Below are 25,140 nucleotides of genomic sequence, written 5' to 3'. Positions count from 1 at the left end.
GGCGAGCGTATGTCATTTTTGATTGAACGTTTACCCTCCCCCTGCTCCCCTCACCCCAACCAAAATCCTTCGTGCAGTCAGACTGTTGCTGTAGCCTTTGTGAATCCTCTTCTAATGTTTAATCAAGTGCTGAAAAGAGACATTTACAGACTATTTAAAATGTGGAAAAATTGCTTCCCAATATTTTTGACAGAGAGAGACTGAGAACACACAGCATTGAATCATCAGGAAAATTGAAGATTTCCCCTGAACAACATTGGGATTTTACAGCAGAGGACTTGAAAGACCTTGGAGAAATTGGACGAGGCGCTTATGGTTCTGTCAACAAAATGGTCCACAAACCAAGTGGGCAAATTATGGCAGTTAAAGTAGGTGATGCCCATCCTTACGTTTGTACTTGAGTCCTTTAGGGATGCAATGTGATAGAGAATTAAGGTTCTTCCATCCAGCACCCACCTACTGCTTTGTTCTGTTTGTTCACAGTGTAAAGGCTGCTGTTTGCTGAAAATGTGGTGTGTAATGGGCATATTGACAAGGGATTTGGGAAGTTTTCCTAACTGCTGTGCCCTTGTGAAAATGTCTCTCAGGAACCTGCTGTGCTGAGGGGCTCACACGGCTCTGGAGACTGATGCTGGGGCCTTTCACCTCTGGGTCACTGGTTCAGGTACAGCCTAGGCTGGTGGTAGGCACAACTTGACAGCTCATGGCTTCTCGGTGTCTTGGGGGAAAGAAGGTAGTGACTTAAAACTTGCTGTTTGTGTTGGCATGTGCCATGGTGTGACCTTACCAGGAGGAGCTAGAATGGAGTGGATGTCTTCTAGGGAGTGTTGTGCTCTTGCTGATGGGTGATGGAGTGTCTGCTCTGTGCTTACCCTGTCAGGCCTGTTCTCTAGAAGCAAAGTGTGGCAGTGTCTATTTTCTACTTTATGCTACCCAAAAACTCACCTTAAAACCAGAAACAATATGCAGTCTAAAAAATATGCCTCCTCCTCCTGATAACATGGGATAAAATGTTTCTAAAATCATGGGAGTTAAAGTAGGCCTTAGTGGCAAGGTAGCTAGAATAGGCCTTAACGACAAGAGTGATTATTATCTTAGCAGGTCGATGTGTACCTGTGCAAGTACACCCGGGTACCTATCTGTACGTACCCCCTAAATAACAGATAATTATACCACCATCATGGAAAAGGGGGTTCGAACTCATGCTCGGGTGAAATACAACAATGATGGAAGGGGGACTGAAACTCATGCTTGGGTGAAGCATAACAAGGATGAAAGAGAACTCGAATCATGCTTGGATGAAATCAATAGAACAATAGCAAAGTAATGATTAACATATGACTATACCATGGTTATGTAAGAGAAGAGTATAAAAATGTCTCCATCTCAGAACCATGGCGGAGTCAGATTTGGGTCTGTACCCCGACTCCCAGAGCTCTTCAATAAAAGCACCCATATAATCATTCCGTGATTATGTGTTTTCTACGCTAACACTCCTTTCCAGCTGGGCCCTATGGAGTATTCTGTGTCCTGCCACAGCAGTCCTGCTCACAGGGTGTCTTTGAGGAGCTGCTTGTCCACAGAGGTGGACAGCTGCCACTCTCTTCTCTCTGGTCCTTTCCTTTGCTACCTGCAGGTAGCTATTGACATCCATCTTTTAACTCTGTCAGAAACATCAATTGTAAGTGCTCCCATGGCTCCCAAGGAAGAGCAGAAGTGAGCTATGTAGGAGTCTGTGTTGCTGGTTTTTTCCATCTCTCTCTGTCTTCTATGGAATATTCCTTGGTCTGACCTGAAAATGTTCACCCCTGCTGGTCTCACCTGCTAGGCAGCCACAGCTCAGCCACAGCTCCAGCTGCTGTGAATAGATTCTTACCTGTGTGTGGTGTCAGTTACTGGAGTAACCCCATTCTTTGACCTTCTCCAGTAAATACTGACTTCCTCACAGCACTGGGATCACTGGTCAGGTCTCCTGAGTATTTTGGATCACCATGTAATGTTGTTTCACCCTGGTTTTGAACCCCTGAAAGCCTGTAGCTAAAGGCTGGATTGTTTTAGTTGCCTTTGGTGGGACTCATGGATGCAGTTGGCAGACAGCAGGTTGAAAACCATGGATGTAGTGAAATGATGCCTGGGCACCTCCAGCTCCCCAAACCCAGGGTGTGTGACCTGGGTACGTGTAGTTTTGCTGCTGTAGTCATGGTGGCCATGGGTAGGAAGAGGGCACACACCAGAGCTGGGAGTTGTTGTCAGGAGCTCTGCAGTGGGTGTAGCTTGTGGAGAAGAGCACTTTGAAGGATTAGCTCATGTCACGGAGTAGGAGATGTGTCTGCTGACACAGGGGTTCTGTGCTCCCAGGCTGTTTGCACAAGGGCTTTGCAGCATCATAGGAGAACCTTGTCAGTGCTGAGGGCCTGTGGTGCAGGTCCAGCTCCCACCTGGGAGGCTGAAGGCACCAGGGCCGTGTCCTTGGAGCACATGGCTGGAGCTGACATGGGGCAGCATGCTGAGCTGGCTTTCCTGAGGGAGGAGAGGTGCTCTGAGCCTCAAGGGGTGCTGGGCTTGGGGGCTCACTTTTAAACAAGTAAATCCTGGTTGGTTTACGGTGGCTAAACTGTGAAATGTCAGAGTCGTGGGCTGGGCTGGTGCCTCCTTCTTTGCCCTGATCCCACTAGAGCTAAGCCTGCTGGAGAAGGAGGGTTGGAGGGTAAGGGCAGCAGTGTAATTTTCAAAGTATTAGTGGTTAAAGACTGTTCTGTTTGTCCCAGTGAGGATAAAACATGAACTTGAGCAAAGGAAGACCTGTGGGTGGAACAGTCTGTGAAGTCTCCAAGGCAGCAGCAGCAATTCCCCAGCTTGGATGGTGCAGCATGTTGAGATGCGGTTTGAGGACAGGGCTGAGCTTGGACTAGGGATGAATCCATCCCAAGCTCCTCAGACCTTTCTTTCTTAGATTGCTGATGCTTTTGGGGCAGCCAAGGTTGTGCACTAATCTCACCGCTCCTGCTCCATCTCAATCTGCCCTATGGGCCTTCTGTGTTTGGGGCTGTCTCCCTCCTGCTCTGTTTCTCTCAAGCCTGTGGTCTCCTGCCAGTGAAGCTGTTGCTGACTGAAGCCTTGTGTTCTCCTTCAGCATGATGCTTTTCTATAAGAGAAGGTTGAGAAGGGGAATGGTGTTTTGTGAACACATGCCAGTTCAGTGATTTGAGGTCTTGGCCACACCTTGGTGACACCTACTTGCAGCTCTGTGTTGTGGCACCATGCAGCAGGACCTCTGCCCTTCACAGCTGGACTGGAAGCCAGGAGCTGGTTATTTGGTGGTGCTGCTGTCCCTCCTGTGCTTCCCCAAGAACAGCACCAGTGCAGCAGGCAATGCATCCTTGGAAGGACATTCACCAGGAGGAAGTGGCTTGATGGAGGCCACAAGCCAAAAGTTGTTGGCTGTTCTGTACTGATAAGTGGAACATAGACATTGCTCTGCTAATTAGGTGCAGAGAAAATTGATACAGGAGCCTTTCCCAGCAGCTCCTCTATCCTTCTCCATCATTCCCCAAATTTCCACCAGCATTGCTGCAAATTCCTAGTGCAGTCAGGAAATTCCTACCCCACTTCAAGAAGGGCCAAGTCCTGTGTGCACCTACCATGACCAGGCTTGTCACATCCTTCTACCACAGACAGATTCAGTTCCTCCTTGTTCTACAGGTGTTCAGCTTGCACCGTTGCTGGAGTGTCCCTCTGGCTGATGGCAGCTCCTGCTGTGCCAGCCCAGCTGGGCACCCTGGGCACTCATCCTGCTCCCCTCAGCCTGTGTGGGTGCAGCTGACAGTGTACCTTCAAATCCTATTCCCAGCTCCTTCCTCTGGCTCTTTGTAGTCTGTTGGCCCTCTGCACAAGGAACAGTCTGTGGCTCCTTGAAGCTTTCCAGGCTTTCCCCTGGCTTGGTACATGTGGCACCAGTGCTGCAGGACACACTGGCTCCTGTGCTCCTAGGGCTCCCCCAACACAGTTTTTTTGCTCTGCTTCCTGACCATAGTTCTTACCACTGCAGCAAAGTAATTCCTGAGTGCTAAAACAGCATGGAAGTAACTTGAGGTCTGCAGGCAGAGGCACAGTTTTCTTTAGTTTTCTTGCCTTTGATGCATTTTGGTCTCCTCAGCTGATATATGGGTCCTGGCAGATGCAATCCTGGCACCTTTAATGAGGGTGTCTGGCTGCTGGCATGGGCAGGGCTGCCAGGCCCTGGGTGAGTCAGAAAGCTTTTCATCTGTGCTCCAGTCAGTGGCAAAGGAGGAAAAGGAGCCTAAAATAAGCCTTGTTGTGTCGCTGGCTGAAACCTCTGCAGCAAAGCTTCAGCTGGCAGAGTGTGGCTGCGATGATGAGCTCTTGTCCCTGGTCCTGCTCCTCCCTCTCTTTCAGCCTTTGTCATTCTGTACCTTGGAATATCTATTTGAATGACAAAAATACATTATGTTCCTCTTTGGGAACAGGCTGGAGTGGGCTGTGGGAGCAGGGACATGGTGCTCTTGTGCTGCCACCTGCGATGCTTGTGCATCTCTCACCCTTCCTGCCATAGGGAGCCTCTTCCTAGAGCCCTTGGGAGAGGAGAGGATGAAGGAAAGAGGAATCCAACTCAGAGGATTTATGTTCAAACCTTTCCCGCTTTTTGGCCCTGGAAAATGTTGCATTATGTTTTCCAAATCTTAATAAAAGACAATCCTCTCATTTGTTAGGTCCCTTCATATCAGATCTTCCTGGAGATGCACAGTCCCTGTTTGCTCTAGGTCAGCTGCCATCACAGTCTTCCCCTCACTGAAAATGCCTTTTTCGTTTTCTTGAGGATTTATTGGCATATGAGGTCAAGACTCTTCCAGATGGGAAAGAGAACAGCCCAGGTTTGTGCAGTGCCAGCTCTGTCTATGCAAACTCACAACTGCAAGGCCAGTTTGTACCTTAGCTCCTCCCCTCCCTGGCAGGTTTCTTTTTGGGGCTCCTCATTTTCCTTGAAGACGTTTCTTTTCCTGGCTGGCATTTGCCTGCAGCACCAGCACCAGCTCAAAGCAATATTGCCTGCTCAGGCTTCCAGTTCTACCCAGTATCCTTTGACCTTGCTTCTTGTTTTCTTGTCAGTCTGGTTTTGCCCAGTCTGTGGCAGTTCATGACTTGTGACTAATGTCCTAGGCTTTTCCAGAGCGCTGGTCGCTCCTCAGGATCTGCTCCAATGCTGTCACTCCTGGTTTTATCCCAGAGGCTTTACAGTATGTGCAGTTTTCCAGCCTCTTTTGTCTTTGCCCTTCCAGCATCCCCACATGGTGTGGCCCCAGCTGCTCCAGGGGCTGTGCATCTTTTTCCAGGAGGATCCCACAAATTTGAGGCACAGTGGAGGAACCATAGAGAAGCTCCATTTCATTTGGGTGAAACCACCCAGTAGCTGGGAGGTTTACTTCTGCCCTCAGGTTTCCCTCTGTCCCTGGTGATAGTTCTCACATAAAGGTGCTTTGGAATATGGATGTAAAACCACATAAATTAGAAGTCCAAACTGGAATTAAAGCTGGGGATACTTTCCCTGTTGGAGCAGGAGACTCTGCTTTTCACTGAAATACCATATGGAATACACAGTGTGGGTTTTATTAGCCTCTGCCAGGCTGGGAAAGCTGCTTGTTTGAAGAGTTCTTAGAATAAACAAGCAAGTATTTAAAATACTCAGTTTTTAATGTGCTGGGCATGGCAGTGGTGTCCTGAGCTCCCACTGGTGTCTCTGGCAGGGATCTCCTGGGCCTCAGGCTCAGCAGATCTCCACCTCCCTCTCCTCCTCTTCACCCCCTCACTCCTTTCTGCCCTGCAGCAGGGAGTGCTTCAGACATCTGGGGTTCACTCTTAGCAGCTTCTCCCAGTTTCTTTTCAACCAGTTCAGCTGGCTAAGAAATGCACCATCAGGAGATGAGTAGAGTGGTTTGTGCTTTGGTTGGCCTTCCAGCTTCTTGTCATGACCCCATGGAAGCATCATGCACCTCTTTTCCAGTGAGTTATCTTTATGTCAGAAATGGTCACAGCTGGGACAGTAACCCAGGTGGGGAGAGGATGTTTTGGTCCACAGTGTTTGGTGTTTCCCCACCCCAAAATAAAGTGCTTTTCAGCCCTAAGCCAGACTTTTCTGTGTCTTCCAACCTCTGTTGTATGAACCAGTCTGCCTGGCCCAGCCTCCAGTTCCTGCCAGTGTCCTCAGCCACTGCTTCTGGTTTCCTGGTTTCTCTTCAGTCTAGCAATACTTTTAACCAGACTATAGATGGTCTTTTACTTCTGCTCTAAACTTGTCCTGAGAGGATCAAAAGCATTTCCAAGATCAGTTTGGGTAATGGGAGAATGTGGCTGAAGCACTGGTTAGGTGCACATAAATCCAGCAGGATGGCAACCCCGTGGGGTGTCCATCAAAGATCCCCCTTCTTCCTGGAGAAGCCAGTTGAGCCATTTCTTGTTCACAGTGTCTCTTATACATCATTTTGTGCTGCAGTCAGTGCTTGCTCTCTCACCCACAGCTTTCATCCAGAAGTTCCTGTCTGACTCTCACAGGTTTCCTCTGATGTCAGTCTCACAGCTGGAAGAGGTTGCTAAGTATCAAATGTTCAGGGAGAGCAGAAACTTAACATTTGTTTATACCTCCATGATCCTTCCATCCTTACCAGGATGCCTGATAGCCCATAAAAACCCACCAGAATGACTCATTAGTGTATTAAGCTCCATCAAGGGGCAAATTTCTTTGTCCTTCTCATGTCCCATACACCTTTTGAAGAGACATGTTGGGGCTTTATTGCAACCCAACATTGTCATTCTTTGCACAATTAGATACTCTCTGCCAAGCTGGCTCCTTGAGAGGTTTCTGTTCCAGTCATCTGTTTGAGTCACTGGCTGAGAGTTGGGGAAACCAGTGCTCCAAGCCCTGTTGGTGGGGTAACTGGGGAGGGAGTGAATGAGTAAGGGCTGAAAGGAAACAGTGAGGCAGTGTGAGAACCTCATCACAGGACATGGGAAACTAGTTGTGATCTACTTGAGTCAGCAGTAAATGTTTCAGATGGGTAGATAGATGTTGCCATCCTTAGCAGTGACTGGGCAAACCCTTTTTTCCTGCTGGTTTGGTGTCCTCAGTCCCTGCTGTGCCCTGGGAGCACCATTTCTGCAGTGGCACTGCCACGAGCTGCTGTGCTTTCCAGTAAAAGCAGAGGTGATCTGTCCTGACTGGGTTGTCTCACAGCTCAAGGACTTGGGCTTCTGTTGGGTGTTCATAGCTTTTTAGTCTTTCTGTGTGTGTACTGGGCTGGGTGATGTCTCTTCTGGTTTGGGTCCAGCTCCTGGGATCTGCCTGGTTTTAGGTTTGAGCAGTGGTACAATCCACAGCACAGAGTATCCCTTTGCTCTGGATGCTCCTCAGAGGTCCTGGTCCTGGTATCAGAAGGCTTTGTCTTAACTTGTGTTTGTATTGAAAGCAATGGAGAACTTTCTTCTGGAGGGTTTGATGCAGTTTCAATCTGAGGCCACCATAGAATCACTTAAAAAGAGACTTTCCATAAGCCTCTACTGCAAACCTCACTTTTTCCATACGTGACTGGCTTGGCCATGGGGTCACCTGTCAGTGAGTGCTGACAGGAGAATGACCAGGCCAAGAGGTGTAAGGCCTGAAGCCAAGTCAGACCCTGCCCATCCCTGTCTGAAATGCTGCCTTCAAGCAGCTTCCTCACCTTGTGTCTTCCTTCCCTGCCATGTCCCATGTCCTTGGGGCTGTCTGTCTGTGGGAGCTGCTGCAGTGTCTTGGATTTAGGCAGCAGCTTGTATCCTGGCTTGTGAGCTGTTTGGGTAGTGGCTGCTGTTGACTTCACTCACCTTTTGCTGTTCTTTCCCTGTTCTGCTGGTGATCGCTGGTTTCTTAGCTGGTGAACTGGGAGCACTGGGTTGCAACAGGCTCCCTGGCACCCTCCAGCTAAACAAAGCCATCTTGTCCAGCCTGGGCTGACCCCAGCTCAGTGCTGTGCTGCTCCCCAGAGTTCTCCCTCCTCTTTCGTTTGCCACTCTCCAGCACTCTTGTGTGAGACCTCCCAGTGTGGCATCATGTCAGTCCCTTTGCTCCCTGCAGCAGTGGTTGGTGGGCCATCCATGCTGGCTCCTCAGGGTGTCCTTTGCCATGTCTGCCCAATAACTGACCCACTGTCTGTGCTCTGGGTCCTATGCTTGCCTTTTCTCTCTGGGGAGATTGATGTTGGCAAGAGGAGGAATCTTTGGGATCAGTGTTGTTCTGAAGAGCTATTAAAATTGCCTTCACCTTCCAGCATGAATTTCACATGCTTTCCAGAGCTGGGCGCGAAACAGCAGAGGAGGAATGTCAGTGGTGGGAGGAGATGCTTTCAGGGGAAGCTATGGCATTTGAGGAGGACACTGTGATGGGATTGTGCAGGTGCAATGGGAATGAGGGAGACTCAAAGATGAACAGGAAAGAGGCTTTTTGGAGACAGATACGGAGTGAGCACAGAAGGGAGATGCAAATTTCAGTATGGAGAAAAGCTCCTTTTGGTCTAGTTCCTCACCAAGGAGGTGACCTTTTCTCTGTTGATAGCACTGTGAGAGACTAAACTTCCTCATAGGTCTCACTGTGATGGCTTTGGCATCCATCATCTCCTGTCGAGGTCAGAGCAATGGCTTTGCCACCTCACACAGTGCTGATGGAGTTGCCACCAGGGGAGACACCTTCAGTCTGCTCAGCCCTTGGTGTTGTGGGGGATCGCAGGGCTCTGTGTGGTGAGGGTACAAGACAAGGAAACAAACTCATCCAGCTTTCCTCAGTGATGTGTCTGAGCTTGTGTGAAACTGACCTGAACCAGTGACCTAGAGGTGAAGTGTCTTAGTTCCATTTCTGGCCCATTGAGCTGTCATCTTGCTCTGGTGGTGACTACAGAATCCACTCCCAGCATCATTGCAGGGTGTGGATGGAACATGCTGTGGGTGCTGGCAGCTCTCTGCCAGGTTCCTCAAGACCTCTAGAATTCATGGGGTGGGAAAAGGGTGATACGAACATGACAATGTCTAGGCCAAACTAGAGCTACTGCTAGAACATTAAGAACAAGTGGTGAAATCCCAAAATATCAGGATGCACCAAAGGTAAGGACAATGATAGTGTTGTTGTGTTGTGTGGGTCATCACGCAGTCCTCCTAAGGTACATAATCCTGTTCCTCTTGTGGTGCTGTATGAATGGCCAACCTTCTGAGTACCTTCACACACGTGGCCTTGTGCTGGCTGATGTGGTCCTGACACCACCAACAGTTGCTCACAGGGCTGTAGTGTCAGTGAAATGGGTGTGGAATCTTGCAGATTTTTTCCACAGCCTTGAATGATTTTTCTCTCTTGGATAACTTTTGTCCTCAAGGAGGGTCCAGGCTACCTCTGGTGCTTTGGACTTCTTGCCAAATCATTTTCTCTTGGGATTTTAAAATGGTTTCTCAAGACAAGTCACACCTTTAGGATCACAATTTCCTCACCTGTGATTCAAGGAAGTGCAAGATGTTAAATATATGTGTAAAATCACATGGAAAAACCTGTGGATGGTCTTCTCCATCCTCCATTTAACCACCTTCAGGTTTAAATATGTGCAGGTTTCTGTTATCAAGCTTGCATTATTCTTTCAAGCCCAAATGAGCCTTTTCTTTATGCATAGTGTATATGGAAAGTATAGTGTCTGTGTACATATGTATCTCTCTTTATATACACATGGGGATATATATGTATGAGTCTCTTTTATACACTGTTAATGTGCCATGGGTTAGTACTAGGGCAAGAGTTATTAGCTCTGTGAGAAGTTCTTGTGGAACTGCTGCCCACCCTCAGGATTCCCAGAGCAGTGTGTCCCCTGGGTTATGTGGCAGTCCCATGTGGAGGCTGTGGAAGAGGAGCATTTTTGGCTTCTGTGCTTATAAATTTTAAACATGATGTTCCTTGGTTAAATTTCCAACCAGCTTTCGAGCCATGTCCAACATGGCTATGGAATCTGTTTGGAAATGCAGCCTGGATGTGGGGTTGTGCTGTAGTTTTCAGTGAAATTTCAGCTCTTTAATTTCATTCTGACATTTCATCTGAAAATGTGGATGCTCATGTGAGGACTGCGGGGTGTATAGTCCAAATTAAAAGGCTTTAGAGGTTTTCAGTTGTATTTCTTACCTGAGAACACAGCTCAGTTCTCTGGAGTATGTTTGAGCATGCCTTGGGGTTTGCCTGGGTTTGGGGTCCCTGGCATGTGTGTCCAGCAGCAGGGCTGAGGATACAGCAATGGCCTAGAAGTGATAAAGTCTCTGCCACTCTTCCTCTTTCAGAGAATTCGGTCGACAGTGGATGAGAAAGAACAGAAGCAGCTTCTGATGGACCTTGATGTAGTGATGAGAAGCAGTGACTGCCCCTACATTGTTCAGTTTTATGGAGCACTCTTCAGAGAGGTGGGCACCCCACACCTGCTGCATTCCTGGCAGAGTCTGGGTTTTACCTTTCCTTTTCCCTTTGCAGTTTCCAGCTTGATTTATGTTAGGTTTCTTGGCTCTCTGCTTGGACTCCAGGGTGGTTAAGCAGGAGTGTGCCCTGCAGTCTGGGTGTTGCAGGGCACACACATGCTGTTCCCATGTGTTATGTCCCTCTGTGTTTTCCAGCCTCTACTTTTCCTCTCTCTGGGTGAGCTTTTCTTCTGTCTTGATGAGCTCCAGGTCCATGGCTCCCCCACATTGTGTGTGCTGCCAGGCTGGACTCAGAGCAGCCTTTACCCTCCCTGCCCGGACAGGGGGTTGGGGCTAGATGATCTCTGAGTTCCATTCCAACCCCTTAACATACTATAAAACTATGTACAACACTGCAGAAACTCTAAGTTGATTGCCAGGTACAGGACTTTGCTTGAGTTCTTTGGCACCCATTAGATGAGCTGCAAAAGTGGAAGAGCATTTCAGCCTTTGCATGGAGTCAGGGACATCATTGCTCTGAGAGGGCCCTTGCTGTGGTCAGGTGCTCTATGGCACAGCTGCCCAGGGCAGTGGTGGAGTTAGCATCCCTGTGAGTGTTCAGAAACCCTGTGCATGTGGCACTGGAGGACATGGTTGAGTGGTGAACATGGTGGTGGAGCTGGGTTGATGGTTGGAGTTGGTGATCCCAATTAGAGGTCTTTTCCAGCCTTGATGGTTCTCTGGGACTCTGCTGTGCTCACTCCAGCTCGCACTGGTGATGCTGTGACCTTCACACCACTGTGTTCATAGAATTATAGAATTTTAGGGGTTGGAAAAGACCTTAGAGATTGCCCAGCCCCAACCCCTGCCCTGGGCAGGGACACCTCCCACCAGAGCAGGTTGCTCAAGGCTCATCCAACCTGGCTGTAAACACTGCCAGGGTTGGGGCAACCACAGCCTCCCTGGGCAACCTGGACCACTGTCTCAAAGGGAAGAATTTCTTCCTTACATCTAATCTAATTCTACCATCTTTCACCTTAAAGCCATTCCCTCTTGTCCTGTCATTACAGGCTCTGCTAAAAAGTCTATCCCCATCTCTTGTAGGGTTTTGGAGTCTGAGAAAAAAAATAATCATTTTTTTTATCATGTCTGCTAGAAGCTTTGCAGCTACTCTGGTTTGAGACAGCACCTGTAAGGCTGGGAATATTTGGGTAGGTTCATGACCACACTAGTTGCTCTTTCAAAGTACCTGTTTCCTCTTAACTTTTCTTTCCAGGAGGGGAAGAGGAAAGAAGCCTTTTCTGACTTACCTGATGTATCTCAGCAGTGCCTCCTACACACTGCAAGTGTAGGTGAGCCAAGGTTAAACCAACAAGCTCAATAGCTGATAAAATTATTAAATAAAAAATTCATTGCAAGTTGCAAAACATGCCTGGGAAGATGTCTAAGTTAGTCTATGGGGAGCTCCTGCTGGCAGGAGAGGAGCTGGGGTGTGTGTGTCACTAGCACAGTGCTGGTGTGAGTTGTGGACACAGCCTTGGAGGTTTGCTGTCTTTGCTGTTGATGCACAACACCCTGTTTCTGTGGAAATCCTTGGCTGTGCTGCCATTACTCAGTGCATCCTGTGATCCGTCCTTGGTCCATAGGAAAGGTGTGAAGGCAGTGACATTCTTTGTCCTCTCTCACTATTGTAGGTGCAATTTGCCTAAAGAGTTGGTCATATCCTGCAGTGCACAGGTGTGATAAACCTTCAGCATTGGTATCTCAGAGTCAGAGTGGTGGGAGTTGGAAGGAGCCTCTGGAGAGCACCTTGTCCAATCCCTGTGCTCATCAGAACCACCAAGGGCCACTTGACCAAGGCTATGTCTAAACAGCTTTTGAGTACTACCAGGGCTGGAGACTCCACAGTCTGTGCCAGTGATCCGTCACCCTCACTAAAAGTGTTTCCTCATGTTTAGAGGAGCCTCCTGTGTGCCAGGTTGTGCCCTTGTCATGTCACTGGGCACCACTGAGAAGGGCCTGGCTCCGTCCTCTATGCACCCTCCCCTCAGGTATAGCCATTGATGAGATCCCCCTGAACCTTCTCTGGGCTGAACAGTCCTGGTGCTCTCAGCCTTTCCTTGTGGGAGACATACTCCAGTCCCTCAGTCATCTTAGTGGCCCTTTGCTGGAATCTCTCCAGCAGGACCATGTCTCTTTTATGCTGGAGAACTCAGTGCTGCACACAGCTTTCTATGTGTGACCTCACCAGGACTGGGTCAAGGGGAAGGATCACCTCTCTCGACCTACTGGTGATGCTTTGCCTGAGGTTGTGATCCATCTTCACAGCAAGGACACAATGGCTTGGGATGTCCACCAGAACCCTCAGGCCCTGACCTCCAGCTGGGTGACATCTCTGTGACATGCTCAAGTGTCAACGGGAAGCTCAGGGCTCTGCACTGAGAAGCTGAAGCATCCCCATTGCTGGTGAAGCAGCTTTTGTGCCAGTCCTGGGCAGGGATAGCTGGAATTAAATGCATAGGGTGATCCTGAACATCTTTTGGAGTACCTGCAAGATATGCATTAGCATCCGATAATTTAATACCCAGTAGGGACTGAAATACATTCTTTGGAAGAGGAGCTCAAACAGGAAAATTTAAATGCTTCTTTTGACAGTTTATAATTGGAAATCAAACATGGCCAAAGAGCATAGATTAAAGAGAAACTTTCCTTAAGGTGGTTTTGTCCTTACAGCTCACAGCTGAGCAGGACTTGCCCATGCACATCAGCACCTTGGCGTGTTTGATCACGAAGGGTGCTGGGTGCCCAGTGCCCATCCATCCCTGCCACTCTTCCTTTTTCTTCCTGGTAAAATTCACCAGTTTGCCAACAGGTAAAGCTTTCCAGGTCCCAGAAGTGGTTAAGAGCCTGTAGAGTTTCAAATCTTACCACCAGCCTTAATGAAGCTGCCACTTAGTGCCATGGTCTAGTAACCACAGTAGGGTTGGACTTGATGATCTTGGAGGTCTTTTCCAGCCCAGTTGATTCTATGATTCTGGGATAATGGAACAGTCTGTTCTCTTTTCCCATTGCTCTTGCTGAAACGAATTCATGTTGGTCAGGCAGATTTTTCTGTTACCAGACATCAATGCCCACAGTCAGGACTTCTGTAGGGCACACACTTCAGAAGCCAAGTAAACCAGGTCTTTCCTTTGGTACTTTTGGCCATATGCAAGTGTTCTATGCTTAAAAACTAACACTGGATACCAATGTGTTGTGCTGATTTGAGGTTTCCATGGCACACACTCCCCAGCCCTGCATAGGGTGCACAGTGGACACGTGAAGCTCTTGTTACAGTGATGGGCCTGGTCAGGCTGCCTGGTGTTCCACTTTGCTTTGTTCTGCTGGCCAAACACCAGCTGTTGTAACCTGAAGATACTTTATAGTGGTGCAACTGGAGATGAATACAAGGCTGCAGGTGGTCAGTGATATTCTGGCACTCTAGAGCCAGTGCAGTCCCTGTAGTCTCAGTGCAATAACCTGGGAATACAACACTGTCCCAGTTTTTTATATAAGGCTGGTTAAAACAGGAACAGTGTTTGAATGATCCTGCAGCCAGTCAAACCAAGCCATATTTGCTCTCACCACAGACAGCTAAGGGTCTGTTGGGGCTCCAGGCTTTTGATTTGTGCACATCCCTAGTGCTGGAACTGCACTGTTTGCTCTGAGGCACTCTGCAACATCAGGTGGATGTTGCCTGCATTGCTAGGGCTGAAAACAAAGATTTTCTACATTTGTTGCCCATTTCTGCACTTTTAATCTGAACAGTTCCTCAGTCAGATTCATCCTTAGCCAATGTTTTGGCCTCTTAACAGCCCAAGTTCACGTCTCTCTGTGTCCCCTGAAGCACCAGTCGTGCCCTTTTCCTTTCATGCTGCTCTTGCCTCGTTCACCATGATGTCTCTGCTTCCCTGTCTGGCCTCTCCTTTTCAGCTGTTCCCCTCTGCTTTGTTTTGGTTGAAATGAGTGTTTTCTGGGCTCAGGCTTATAGCAGCCATTTCTCTTGGGTGCATGACATCAGCTCCTGCTCTACCTTGTGCTGATGTGAAGAGCCTGGTGACCAATGGGCAGTGTCAAATGGGGCTTGACACCCACAGTCTTCATCCCCAGCCAGCCCACTGGTGGCGTGGCCCTGCCTGGGAAAGCAGGTCTCCTCCTCTTGGAAGGGAGTGGGTATCCTTTGGAGCCAACATCCCTCCCGTGGCAGGAGGCAGTGATGGACTTGCTGTCACTGGAGCAGCAGCACCTGTAATGCTGGTGACACGTGGGACCCTTCCTGGCAGTTTGCTGCCTGTGTGGCTGAAAACAGCCTTGTGTGTGTGTGCATGAGCAGCACGAGGCCACGTGTGTTTGACAACACCTTTGCTGGGTCTCTCCTCTTCCCCCTAACCCAAGCCATTGGGCTGGAGACAACTTGGTGGATGCAGTTCCTTGGCTTGTGTTTCACAGGTCATTCTGAGTGGCAGAAAAGCCTTTTTTGGCCTTAAAACCTGCAGCTCTACAAGCTTTTTCATCAGCTGACTCTTAACTGCAGAATTGCTCCTGAGATTGAGAGACTGAGGTGGTTTGGGTGTGCAGGATGGAGCAGAGGCCTTTGCCACTCCTCCAGCACATCCTCACCCTAGGGCTTTTTCCTAACTTCGTTTCCATGTATCAATACAGAATTGGGTTGGTTTGTGTTTCCTTTGGTCAGGAACGATCTGCCTTCTGCAGGATAATGATTCGGGGCAGTTTCTCCTCTCTTTGCTGCTGCTTATATCCCAGGAGTGTGTAGCTTGTCCTAACCAGAGGGTCATTCCATGCCCTGAGCCACTCCTCAGCCTGCACCAGCTGCTGTTCCTCACACAGGCTCTGGAGTGGTATTTAGCCAGGATGAGACCCCCAAACTGCATTCTGCTATGACCTTTGACATCTGATGCAGTTTCAGCACCCACTGTGACACAGCCTGTGGGAGATAGGTATGAGCATATTGTTTCTGGGGAGAGAAGGTCTAGTTTTAGTGGTTTAGTGTTTCTGCAATGAAAAGTTGCCTTGAGTGCATGAGAAGTCTACACAACTAGCTGATGGAAAGCCTTCTGCCCTCCTCAGTGGGGCTAAAATGTTCCCACACGTGGAAATAACTCACATCAGTGCATGGCTGCACTGTCTGACACCACAGGGCAGATACACACTGAAGCCAGAGGTGAAGTGCTGTGCCTTGGGGATTAATTTCTCATCCCCAGCCAATCCATACTGAGTGAGTTGATTTACAGATCTCAGGAGAGAGTTTGATGAAAAGATGTTATTCTCCTCTGGTGGCTCAGCTTGGTTTGATTTGACACAGATACTGGTGTATTTTACAGTTTTCTGCACTTCAGTTATTTAGCTGTAAGATGCAAATCAACAACTCCCTCCATGCTTGGGTATACTTCGATTTTCTCTTGCTTTGGTGGTATCTCTGGTTGTTGTGTGAAATGTCTTCTGTCCTCTGCAGGGAGTCTTAAACTGAAGGGACTTCTTTTGTCTTCCTGTGCCTTCTGGAGAGCCAAGCACTGTGTGAGGCTTGGATTCATCTAGGTTCAGGCAGCTCAGCTGTAACGTCAGGTGTGAGCTGGACAGGCAGATGCCTGTGGGAATGGAGTGGGGGCAAGTCTTTCATTGCTAAAAGTAGCCAAGCTGAATTCCATCCCTTTTGACAAAGGCCATGAATGTATCTCAGTGGATACGAGGGATCTCTCTACGCTCTCTGGATCTGTATTTCTCATTTTTATCTCAACAGTAACACAGATTCTCTTCTCTTTCTAGGGTGACTGTTGGATCTGTATGGAGCTCATGTCTACCTCGTTTGATAAGTTTTACAAATATGTATATAGTGTATTAGATGATGTTATTCCAGAAGAAATCCTAGGCAAAATCACTTTAGCTGTGAGTATTTTGTTCAACCTTTTTGTTGAAGCTAATGTGAAAAGTTCAGATGTCTCTGACTCCAGTGTGAGAAGCTGGTTGGGCTGTGCAACAGAACTGTGAAGGGTCCTTGAGGGTGCACTGACTTTTCCACAGCATATTGCATGGTGGAAAAGCAGGTCCTGGGATCTGTAATCAGCTCACAAAGAGACCCTGGCACCAGCTCCTGGCACCAGTGTTCTTTGCAGGGACCACTTCATGTGCACTGGGGGTGGCATTGGTGGGAGCTTGGGCACAGGTCATTTCATCCCAGGGAAGGTGCCTAAAGTGGATGAGCTGTCTCCCCTTCCTTTGTTTGTAAAGGGAACAAGGGGTTGGGCATTTATAGACAGGACAAGTGAACCCCACCAGACTCTGGCCTCAGGGAGTTGCCCACCCTGACTCTTGAGGCACTGGAGAGAGGTTGGTGCCCCTCTGTGGGGGCTGAGGTCCCATCTCATGGTGCCTTGGGGGGTAAAGGAGGGGAATCCCACTCAGGATAGACACTGCCCTGCTGCACAGACCCCACTTTCACCTTTAGGGACCTCTGTGAAATGACCCTTGGCTGTGCTGAAATGAGCCCTCAGTCATCTAAACACGAGGGTGAGGTCTGACCCTGCAGAGCAAACATGTGGTTTGGGTCTGTGGAAGAAGAGGTGTAGAAAGGGTATCCCAGATCTCTCCTACTGCTGCCCCTACAAATCTGTCAGGTTTCCTGGGTTTCTGCAGGGGGTGCTTGGTCCCTCCAGCCTGGAGAAGCCTCTGGCAGCCTTGTGCAAAGCCTCCCAAAAGAACAGAAGTTCTTTTGTCTTCAAACTAGAGTTTTGAGTCTTCAGCAGAGTTTCAAAACAGAGTTCAGTCTTCAGCAGGTGGAGAACCTGCTGATGTTTTCTTGGCTTAACCTGGAAATCCTGACCCAATAAAAAGTCAAGGAATGGAAACAGTTGTTGCCTACTAAAAAATTACAGCATAGGGCTTGAAATAAGTTATTGCTCAGGATAATGAACATCAGAGATCGTTCGACTTCACCCCTTGCTCCCCTGGCCCGGAGTGGGAGAGTTCCAGGTCACAGCTGATGTGTGTTCATCTGAGCACATCCCCTCTCTTACATCACCTGCTGTTTGCAGGAAACATTGACACGAAAATGCTTTTATTACATGCCACATTACAGCACTGATATCTCAACATAATAAATGCTTTTTCCCCCTGTTCTTGGAGCTCAAAAAATGTAATAATCACAGGACTCGTAGGCCATTTGCTTATTTTTAAATCTATTTTTCTTTCCTAGACTGTGAAAGCACTAAACCACTTAAAAGAAAACTTGAAAATCATTCACAGAGGTGAGTTCATGTCTTTGCTTCTTGTGTTTGAAGCAGCCTTTGCTTCAGTCAGAGTGTAAACAGCACACGTAGTGCTGCGAGTGAGCACGAGTGTCCCCAGTGCCTATCCCAGTGCCTGTGCTGTCTCCAGAGGAGTGTGATTTCAGGGTGGTTGGGGGTTTGCCTCTGCCTCTGGGCACGTGGCATCTCTGTGGCTGCTTCCATCCCCTCCTGCTCCCCCTCAGGACCCTCAGGGAGCACAGCCAGTGCCAATCTATGCCTCCATCCCCTGCAGCTGCTGCTCTTGAAATCGAAACCTCCAGCCGTGACTTGACTGGTTTAAATTTCTTTCCCCTGCAGACATCAAACCTTCCAATATTCTTCTGGACAGAAATGGAAATATTAAGCTCTGTGACTTCGGCATTAGTGGCCAGCTCGTGGACTCCATTGCCAAAACGCGGGACGCAGGGTGCCGGCCGTACATGGCGGTGAGTGGGATGGGTGCTGTGCCCCAGGGCTCTGGGGGCCCTCACCCTCCTCCTGAGGGGCTCAGCATGGCCCTGCCTGACATCAGCCTCTTTCCTGTGCCATGAGCACCACTTTCCCAGATGAAACTCAGCTCTGGGTTGAGCTTTGCCACTGGCAGTGCCAGCAAAGCCATCCCGGCTGTGGCAAAGTGGCCAAATTCTGGTTTTTAGCTGAGTGGTTCTGCTGCTTTCAGGGTGGTGGTGCTGGAATGGAGAGGAGCTCTGTGCCTGCCAGCAGCTCCAAAAGAACCAGCACTCAGGGGAGCAGTGTTGTCAGGGTGCAGGTTTGTCTTGGTCTGCAAGGAATCATAGAATTTGGTAGAGGATTGGAGCATCTCCCCTATGAGAACAGGCTGAGAGAGTTGGGTCTGTTCAGCCTGGAGAAGAGAAGGTTGTGTGGACACCTCAGAGCACCTGCAGGAGCTGAAGGGGCTCCAGGGAAGCTGCAGAGGGACTCTTGGTTAGGAACTGCAGGGACAGGACGAAGAGGAATGGGGAGAAATGGAAAGAGGGAAATTAAGGCTAGATCTCAGGCAGAAGTTTTCCCTGTTCTGGTGGTGAGACACTGTCCCAGGTTGCCCAGGGAGGCTGTGGCTGCCCCAACCCTGGCAGTGTTCACAGCCAGGTTGGATGAGCCTTGAGCAACCTGCTCTGGTGGGAGGTGTCCCTGCCCAGGGCAGGGGTTGGGGCTGGATCATCTCTAAGCTCCATTCCAACTTCAAAAATTCTATGAATCATAGAACCATCAAAGCTGGAAGAGACCTCTAAGATCATTGAGTCTAACTATTAACTTGTCACTGCTGGAACCCCTAAACCCTAAACTTTATCCTCCAGCACCAGATCCAGACATCTCTTAAACACCTCCAGGGATGGTGACTCCACCACCTCCCTGGGCAGTTTTCTATTCCAGTGCCTGACCACTCTAGCAGGGAAGAAATGTTTCCTAACATCTCCTCTAACTCTGCCCTGTCTCAGTTTATGACCGTTCCCTCTAGTCCTCTCCCTGCAGACATGGCAGGAGAGACCAAATCCATTTGGTCTGGTAAGATTATGTCCCAGGAGTTATTGCAGTGCAGAATTAGAGTGATTTTGTTTGCAGATCGCTTTAATTCGAAAGCATGCCAGAACTTAATTCCAGGAGAATGTGTTTGGGGAGAGCAGCAGGAGCAGAGCAGCTGTGTGAAAATCGCAGGGGCTGAGTCGTGGCTCCTGGGAGTCTGTCCTGCTTGTTTGCTTCCCTCCCCCTCCCAGGGAGAAAAGCTGTGGTGGTGATTTTTGGAAGCTGTCTGAGGGTTTTAAATGCTTTTTTGCTTCAGGCTGCCTTGAAAATGCATCTCTGCCCTCACGTGGGCTGAGGGTACCTTGTGCAGGCAGCTGTGTGCTTGCTGCTCTCCATCTAACTTTAATTTCAGTGCCTGTATTTAAACTTTGTTACTTATTTATGACTCTGTATGCTGAAAAGTACTGGTTCTGAACTCTTGTTGTCTACTACCTAGGTAAAAAAGGGAAAGTGCCTCTCTGTTATGGTACCATGCTCCTCTGGCCCAGGTCACAACTTCCATATGGCTTTTATCTGACTGTGTGTGCCAGGCAAAGCCTGTCTGCCCTGTCTGATCTGTGCAAGCAGAGTCTGGATTTCAGAGCATCTGACCTTTCCTTTCACTCTTCTCCTAGCAGAGGTCGTTACTCGGTGAGCTGAACAGGATTGTACAGATGAGACCTGTTCTCAGGGCCCAGTGCTGTGGTACAGCAAGGTCTGTGCAAGCTCCAGCCTCACCAAACATGATGAATTGGGGCAGTTTGTTAAGTAAAGACCTTGTGAGGCTGAAGAGGGGCAGAGGCAGGTCTGCTCTCAGCACTTGGCAGGTGGATGGAGCTCCCTGCAGGGAAGTGGCTGGGTCAGGGCTGCCCATTTTGGGGTGTTGGTGGGTGTGGGATGCTGAGGACAGCAGCAAAGAGGGATGGGAGCCAGAACAGCCTGAGCTGCTCTGACCCCCTGGCTGGGTTTGCATCCCTAGCTTTGCTCTGTGCAGTTACAACTCCTGTTGCCTTTTCCCTGCACTGAGGTGTGTGTCATATCTGTAAATAGAGCTCCTGAAAAATTGCTGTCACCTTTTCCCTTCTCGACTTCAGTGGGTGATAATTACAGGAATTAATGTTCCCTCCTTTTTGTAGAACTGTGGGTAGGTGGTTAGCTCTGCTCAGGCCGTTGGTTTAGTTATGTCCTGACAGTTTCTGGCATGTCTATAAATAGCTGCACTGCTTCCTTTCCCCTGGGATTTGGGTGGGTGAGTGCTTCCATAGCCCCTTGGCTTTCCTTTTTCCTTCCTGTTTTCCACATGCACTCTGCTCTTTGTGCAGCTCCATCACCAGCTCCAGACTCGTATGGACTTTTAAGTCAGCAAGTGTTCCAGCTCAGTTTGTGTTTTTCAGAGCCTTGGCATGGTGCAGGGTGTGTGGGACAGCCAGCAGCTGGCAGGTGGTGTGGGAGATGGCTGGCCTCTTCTCTGCAGCTCTCTGGCCTTGGCAACTCCTTTCCAAGTACTAGAGCATTTCCATGTCCCAAGAAGCCTGGGAAATGGGGAGATGTCTCCGGAGTGTAGGCACATCTGCCAGCTCCTTCTCCAAGCCAGCTGATGTCTGTAATGATGCTGTGATCAAAGCTGGGTATACCTGGGAAGGAGTCAGGCCACCACACTACTTTCCAAAGGAAAACAGGCTTTTTGTGGTGTGAAATTGTCCAAGAGCAGTCAGTGTTCAGCCAGGGAGGCTCTGCTAGGGGCTCCTGGATGCTGCTCCCTGACTGAGAGAGCCTCTCATTCCGCAAGGCCCCATGGCCCTGGGAGTAACTCCTGCAGCAGGAACACGTGCTCCCTGAAGGAACCTGTAGCACCACGTCCACTGGGACTGGTCTCACGGAGCTGTTGGTAACAGTGGCACTGGATGTCAACCAGTTTGGCTGTGAGTGATCTGAGGAGGCAGCAGAAGCCATGTCCAGCTGCCAAGCAAGTGCTGTGTGCTGAACCACCATTGCTGGAGCTGTCACGGGGAGCAGCGTCTCAGCCTGGGAGCTGTGGGGCTGGATAGGCTGATTTGCCTTTGGCTTTCTCTGTGCCTGCTGCAGTGAGCAAAGGCTTATGTGTTGTTGGTGCCTTGTGTTCTCTGAAAGAAAGGAAGGCAGGACCAAGTCCCAGGCCCCTGGAGCAGCCCAGGCTGTTCTGAGCCCTCCCTGCCAGCACCACATCCAGACACCTCTGAAACACCTCCAGGGATGGTGACTCCACCACCTCCCTGGGCAATATCCCAGTGCCTGAACACCCTCACAGGGAAAACATTTCCCTACCATCTCCTCTGACTCTGCCCTGGCTCAGCTCAAGGCCATTCCCTCTCTCCTCTCCCTGCAGCCCTGGCAGGACATACATCCCCCACCTTGCTCCAAGTCCCTAGTTAAGGGGTCTGCAGTTAGTTGGGTCCCAGACCAAGCCCTGCACTAGTGCAGCTTTAATACAGCCACACTGACCTTCTGTAACAAGACAAATGAGGTCATTGAGTCAGGCCACTGAGTTAAGGTCATTAAGGTCGTTGTGCCAAGCCCAATGGGACCCGGTTGCCTTCAGTGAAGTTCCTTCCAATCTTTGTGCCCTGGTCCTTCACCCAGCAGTCAGTCCATCACTGCCCTGCTCCGAGATCGAGGAATTCAGGCGTGGTTAGGAATGCAGCAGGGAGGGGATGGCAATCCCGTGCGAACGGAAACCACCGTCTCCACCTGGAAAATGCTGTGGAGAGCTTTTCAAATGAAACATTCTCTGGGAGTAAATATGGAAAGGAAATAGGAGGAGAGGAAAGGCCATTCTCTAGAAATGTGATCTCTGCTGATAATCTCTGGGCAGCCACTGCCGTGACTGGCCTGGGCCAGGGGGAGGGACAGGAAATCAAACAACAGAGTGGATTTTGGAAGGAAAGCCTGAATTCAGCACTCCAGGCAGGGGTTAATGTTTTGGCTGAAGGATTTTTGTGCTCTGCTTTCCTGTGTAGGTGCAGCAGTGGTGCACACAGAGCTGGTGTCATTGCTATTCAGATTAGATGCTAGGAAAGTTTTTTCCCTGTGAGGGTGTTCAGGCACTGGGGTATTGCCCAGGGAGGCGGTGGATTCACCATCCCTGGAGATGTTGAAGAGGTGTCTGGATGTGGCACTGGAGGATATGGTTTAGGGGTTCCAGCAGTGACAGGTTAATGGTTGGACTTGATGACCTTAGAGGTTTCTTCCAACCCTTATGATTCCATGAGTCTGTGCTGCTGTCCCAGCAGTGCAGGGGCACTGAGGAGCTGGGGCAGGTCCACTCAGCCAACAAAGGCAGGAGAACTCATGTTCTCCACTGCCCTGTCAGCTCCTCACTCATCACACCACGTCCTTTGCTCTGCTGCCTCACTCCCTGGCCGAGGAGCTGTGTGTCCTCCTGCAGCCAGGGCTGGCTGTGGCATAGGATTCAGTGTGACCCCTGGAGTGACTGGCACTGCCATACAGGCCCAGAGAAAGCAGCATTCATAGCTTTGTCCTTGGCCACCTGGTACTGCAGAGGGGGGTCTGACCTTAGAAAAGATTTTCCCCAGCACAGTGTGACTGGGATGCCTCAGTTGCTCGTGTGAATGACTCACATCTGTGCTTAGACCAAGGCTTTTGCAGCACTGAGGTCACCTGCTGTGGCCTCACCACCCTCATAGGGAAGAATTCCTTCCTAATATCTAAGCTAAACCTGCCTCTGTCAGTGTAAAACATCTCCCCTTGTCCTGTCACCACAGACCCTGGTAAAAGACCCTGGTAAAAAGTCTTCCTGTCTGTCTTCTAAGCCCTTTTTATTTATTGAAAGTCTGCAAGAAGGTCTTCCCAGAGCTTAGTCTTCTCCAGGCTGAACACCCCCAGCTCTCTCAGCCTGTTTCTATAACAGAGGTGCTCCAGTCCTTGGGAACATTTTCGTCCTCTCCTCTGGGAATGCTCCAGCAGCTCCACATCCTTCTGACATTGGGTGTCCCAGAGCTGGAGGCAGCACTGCAGGTGGGGTCTCACCTGAGCAGAGCAGAGAAGGACAATCCCCTCCCTTGGCCTGCTGGGGACAGGGAAGGGTTCGCTCCCTGTGCCTTACTCCCACTCTTGCTGCTGGAACCAGGAAGGCAGTAGGAGCCACTGGCACTTGGCAGGTGGGTTTTTACCTGCTTAGGTTTAGCAACCAGCAGCCACTTGGGGAGAAGTGTTCTGGTAGATGTTGCTAAGCCTCAGTTCCTGGGCTGGTAGATGAGATGTTGATTCCAAGTTCTTATGATCCTCTGGGGACAACTTGGCTGTGAAAACAGAGAAAGTGAGACTTTGTGTTAAGAGAAGCCAAAATTGAACAAAATGAGATGAGTAGTCAGTCACAATTATTCAAAGTGCTTGTACAAAACAAAAAAAAATCCAAAGGATTTGCCTGGGATGAATTGCCATTTCCAATCATCTTTTACACTCTACCTTGGTAAAATCAGTGTTTGATTCCTTAGGGCATTTCTCTGCTGGGGCTGGAGGTCTGCACTGGCACAAGTTTGCCTCTGGAGCTGTGCCAGGTTCTGCCCAGTGGGACAGACAAGGTGTGCAGATGCTGCCCCTTGTTTCCTGTATGCCACAGTGCTTGACTGGTCCTTCTTCCCGTTTCAGCCGGAAAGGATAGATCCCAGCGCATCTAGGCAAGGCTACGACGTCCGCTCAGATGTCTGGAGCTTGGGGATAACATTGGTAAGTGAGGGGGTTGGCTCCTGTCCTGGTGGGCAGCCCTGGTGTGCTTTGCAGTGTGATGGGGTCACACAGGGGCTCCAAGCACAGCCCAGTGGGAAGCAGAGCCCTCCTGGAAGCACAGCCCAGCCCTGCTGCTAGGCATGTCTGCATGGTGTGATGGAAGTGGGTACTTCCTGGCTCAGGAACAATCTAAATCCCTTCCAGGCAGATGGTTCTCCTGAGCCCCTGTGCATGTTTAGCTGCAGCTGTGTTTTGCAGAGAACAAGATGTGAGCAGGGAAGAGGTGTTGGATTGTAAATGAATTTTGTGTTCAAGGGCTGAGATGAGGAGGGATGGTGAGTGCAGGGCCTGCACTCAGCCTGTGGTGAATAAGCCTCTGACAGCCCTGGCAGCTTCTGTGTCACAGAAGACTTGGATTCTGGGATCCCAATTCCTCACTGGTTTAACCACAGCACTGCTGGGTGCACACATTAATACAGTGGGAACCTCTTACCTTCTGCAGAAGAGAAAGCAGAAGCAATAAGTATGAACCAGTAGCTTCTGTCTTCTCCACTGGTGTTCTAAAATTCTCATTTCCACTGCTCTGCAAAGAGCACAGAGTTGGGCTCAGTGATCCTTGTGGGTCCTGTCCAACTGGAGATACCCTGTGATTGTGTGATTCTCATTATCCATATTATCTAATGGTTGTTAGGAGCAAGGGAAGGGACTGAAGAGTTCTAATCTCCTACTTTTGAACTCCTTAGTAAGAGAATTGGTTTGTTCTGTAGTCAGTGGAGGAGCAGACATGGCCAGGCTAAATCTGGCCTTGCTCCTCACACAGGCAGCAGAACTTACTCCCCTCTTAAAATCATATAGGGAAAAGGATGAAGAATCTCACTTCAGTCTTCCTTTTGGGGGTTCAGGCTCTTTGCAAACATTTTCTTGCCCTGACTGGCCTTCCCTCCTGTAACCCTGGTGTTGTCTCCCTGCAGTATGAGCTGGCCACGGGGCGATTCCCCTACCCCAAGTGGAACAGTGTGTTTGACCAGTTGACACAAGTAGTAAAAGGAGACCCACCACAGCTGAGTAACTCAGAGGAAAGGGAGTTCTCCCCGAGTTTCATCAACTTCGT

At 49.5% G+C, this 25,140-nt stretch overlaps 1 protein-coding gene across 1 annotated transcript in view; it reads left to right on the top strand.

Annotated features, from left to right (window-relative positions):
* LOC103806832 (dual specificity mitogen-activated protein kinase kinase 4-like) overlaps window positions 1-25,140 on the top strand; it is a gene marked incomplete at its 5' end in the record, with an annotated part of 45,195 nt that overhangs the window by 15,935 nt on the left and 4,120 nt on the right. Inside the window, 7 exon segments of the mRNA XM_009079544.1 lie at window positions 194-368; window positions 10,348-10,467; window positions 16,282-16,401; window positions 17,708-17,759; window positions 18,099-18,226; window positions 23,952-24,029; window positions 25,001-25,140. The exon segment at window positions 25,001-25,140 is cut by the window's right edge and continues 27 nt beyond it. Of these exon segments, the coding sequence (XP_009077792.1) occupies window positions 194-368; window positions 10,348-10,467; window positions 16,282-16,401; window positions 17,708-17,759; window positions 18,099-18,226; window positions 23,952-24,029; window positions 25,001-25,140 (813 nt within the window).

The sequence above is a fragment of the Acanthisitta chloris genome, unplaced genomic scaffold, assembly GCF_000695815.1.
Source record: "Acanthisitta chloris isolate BGI_N310 unplaced genomic scaffold, ASM69581v1 scaffold530, whole genome shotgun sequence".
Taxonomy (NCBI): Eukaryota; Metazoa; Chordata; class Aves; order Passeriformes; family Acanthisittidae; genus Acanthisitta; species Acanthisitta chloris.
Note: the sequence above shows the minus strand (reverse complement) of the source record. Positions and strands in the feature narration are given on the sequence as shown.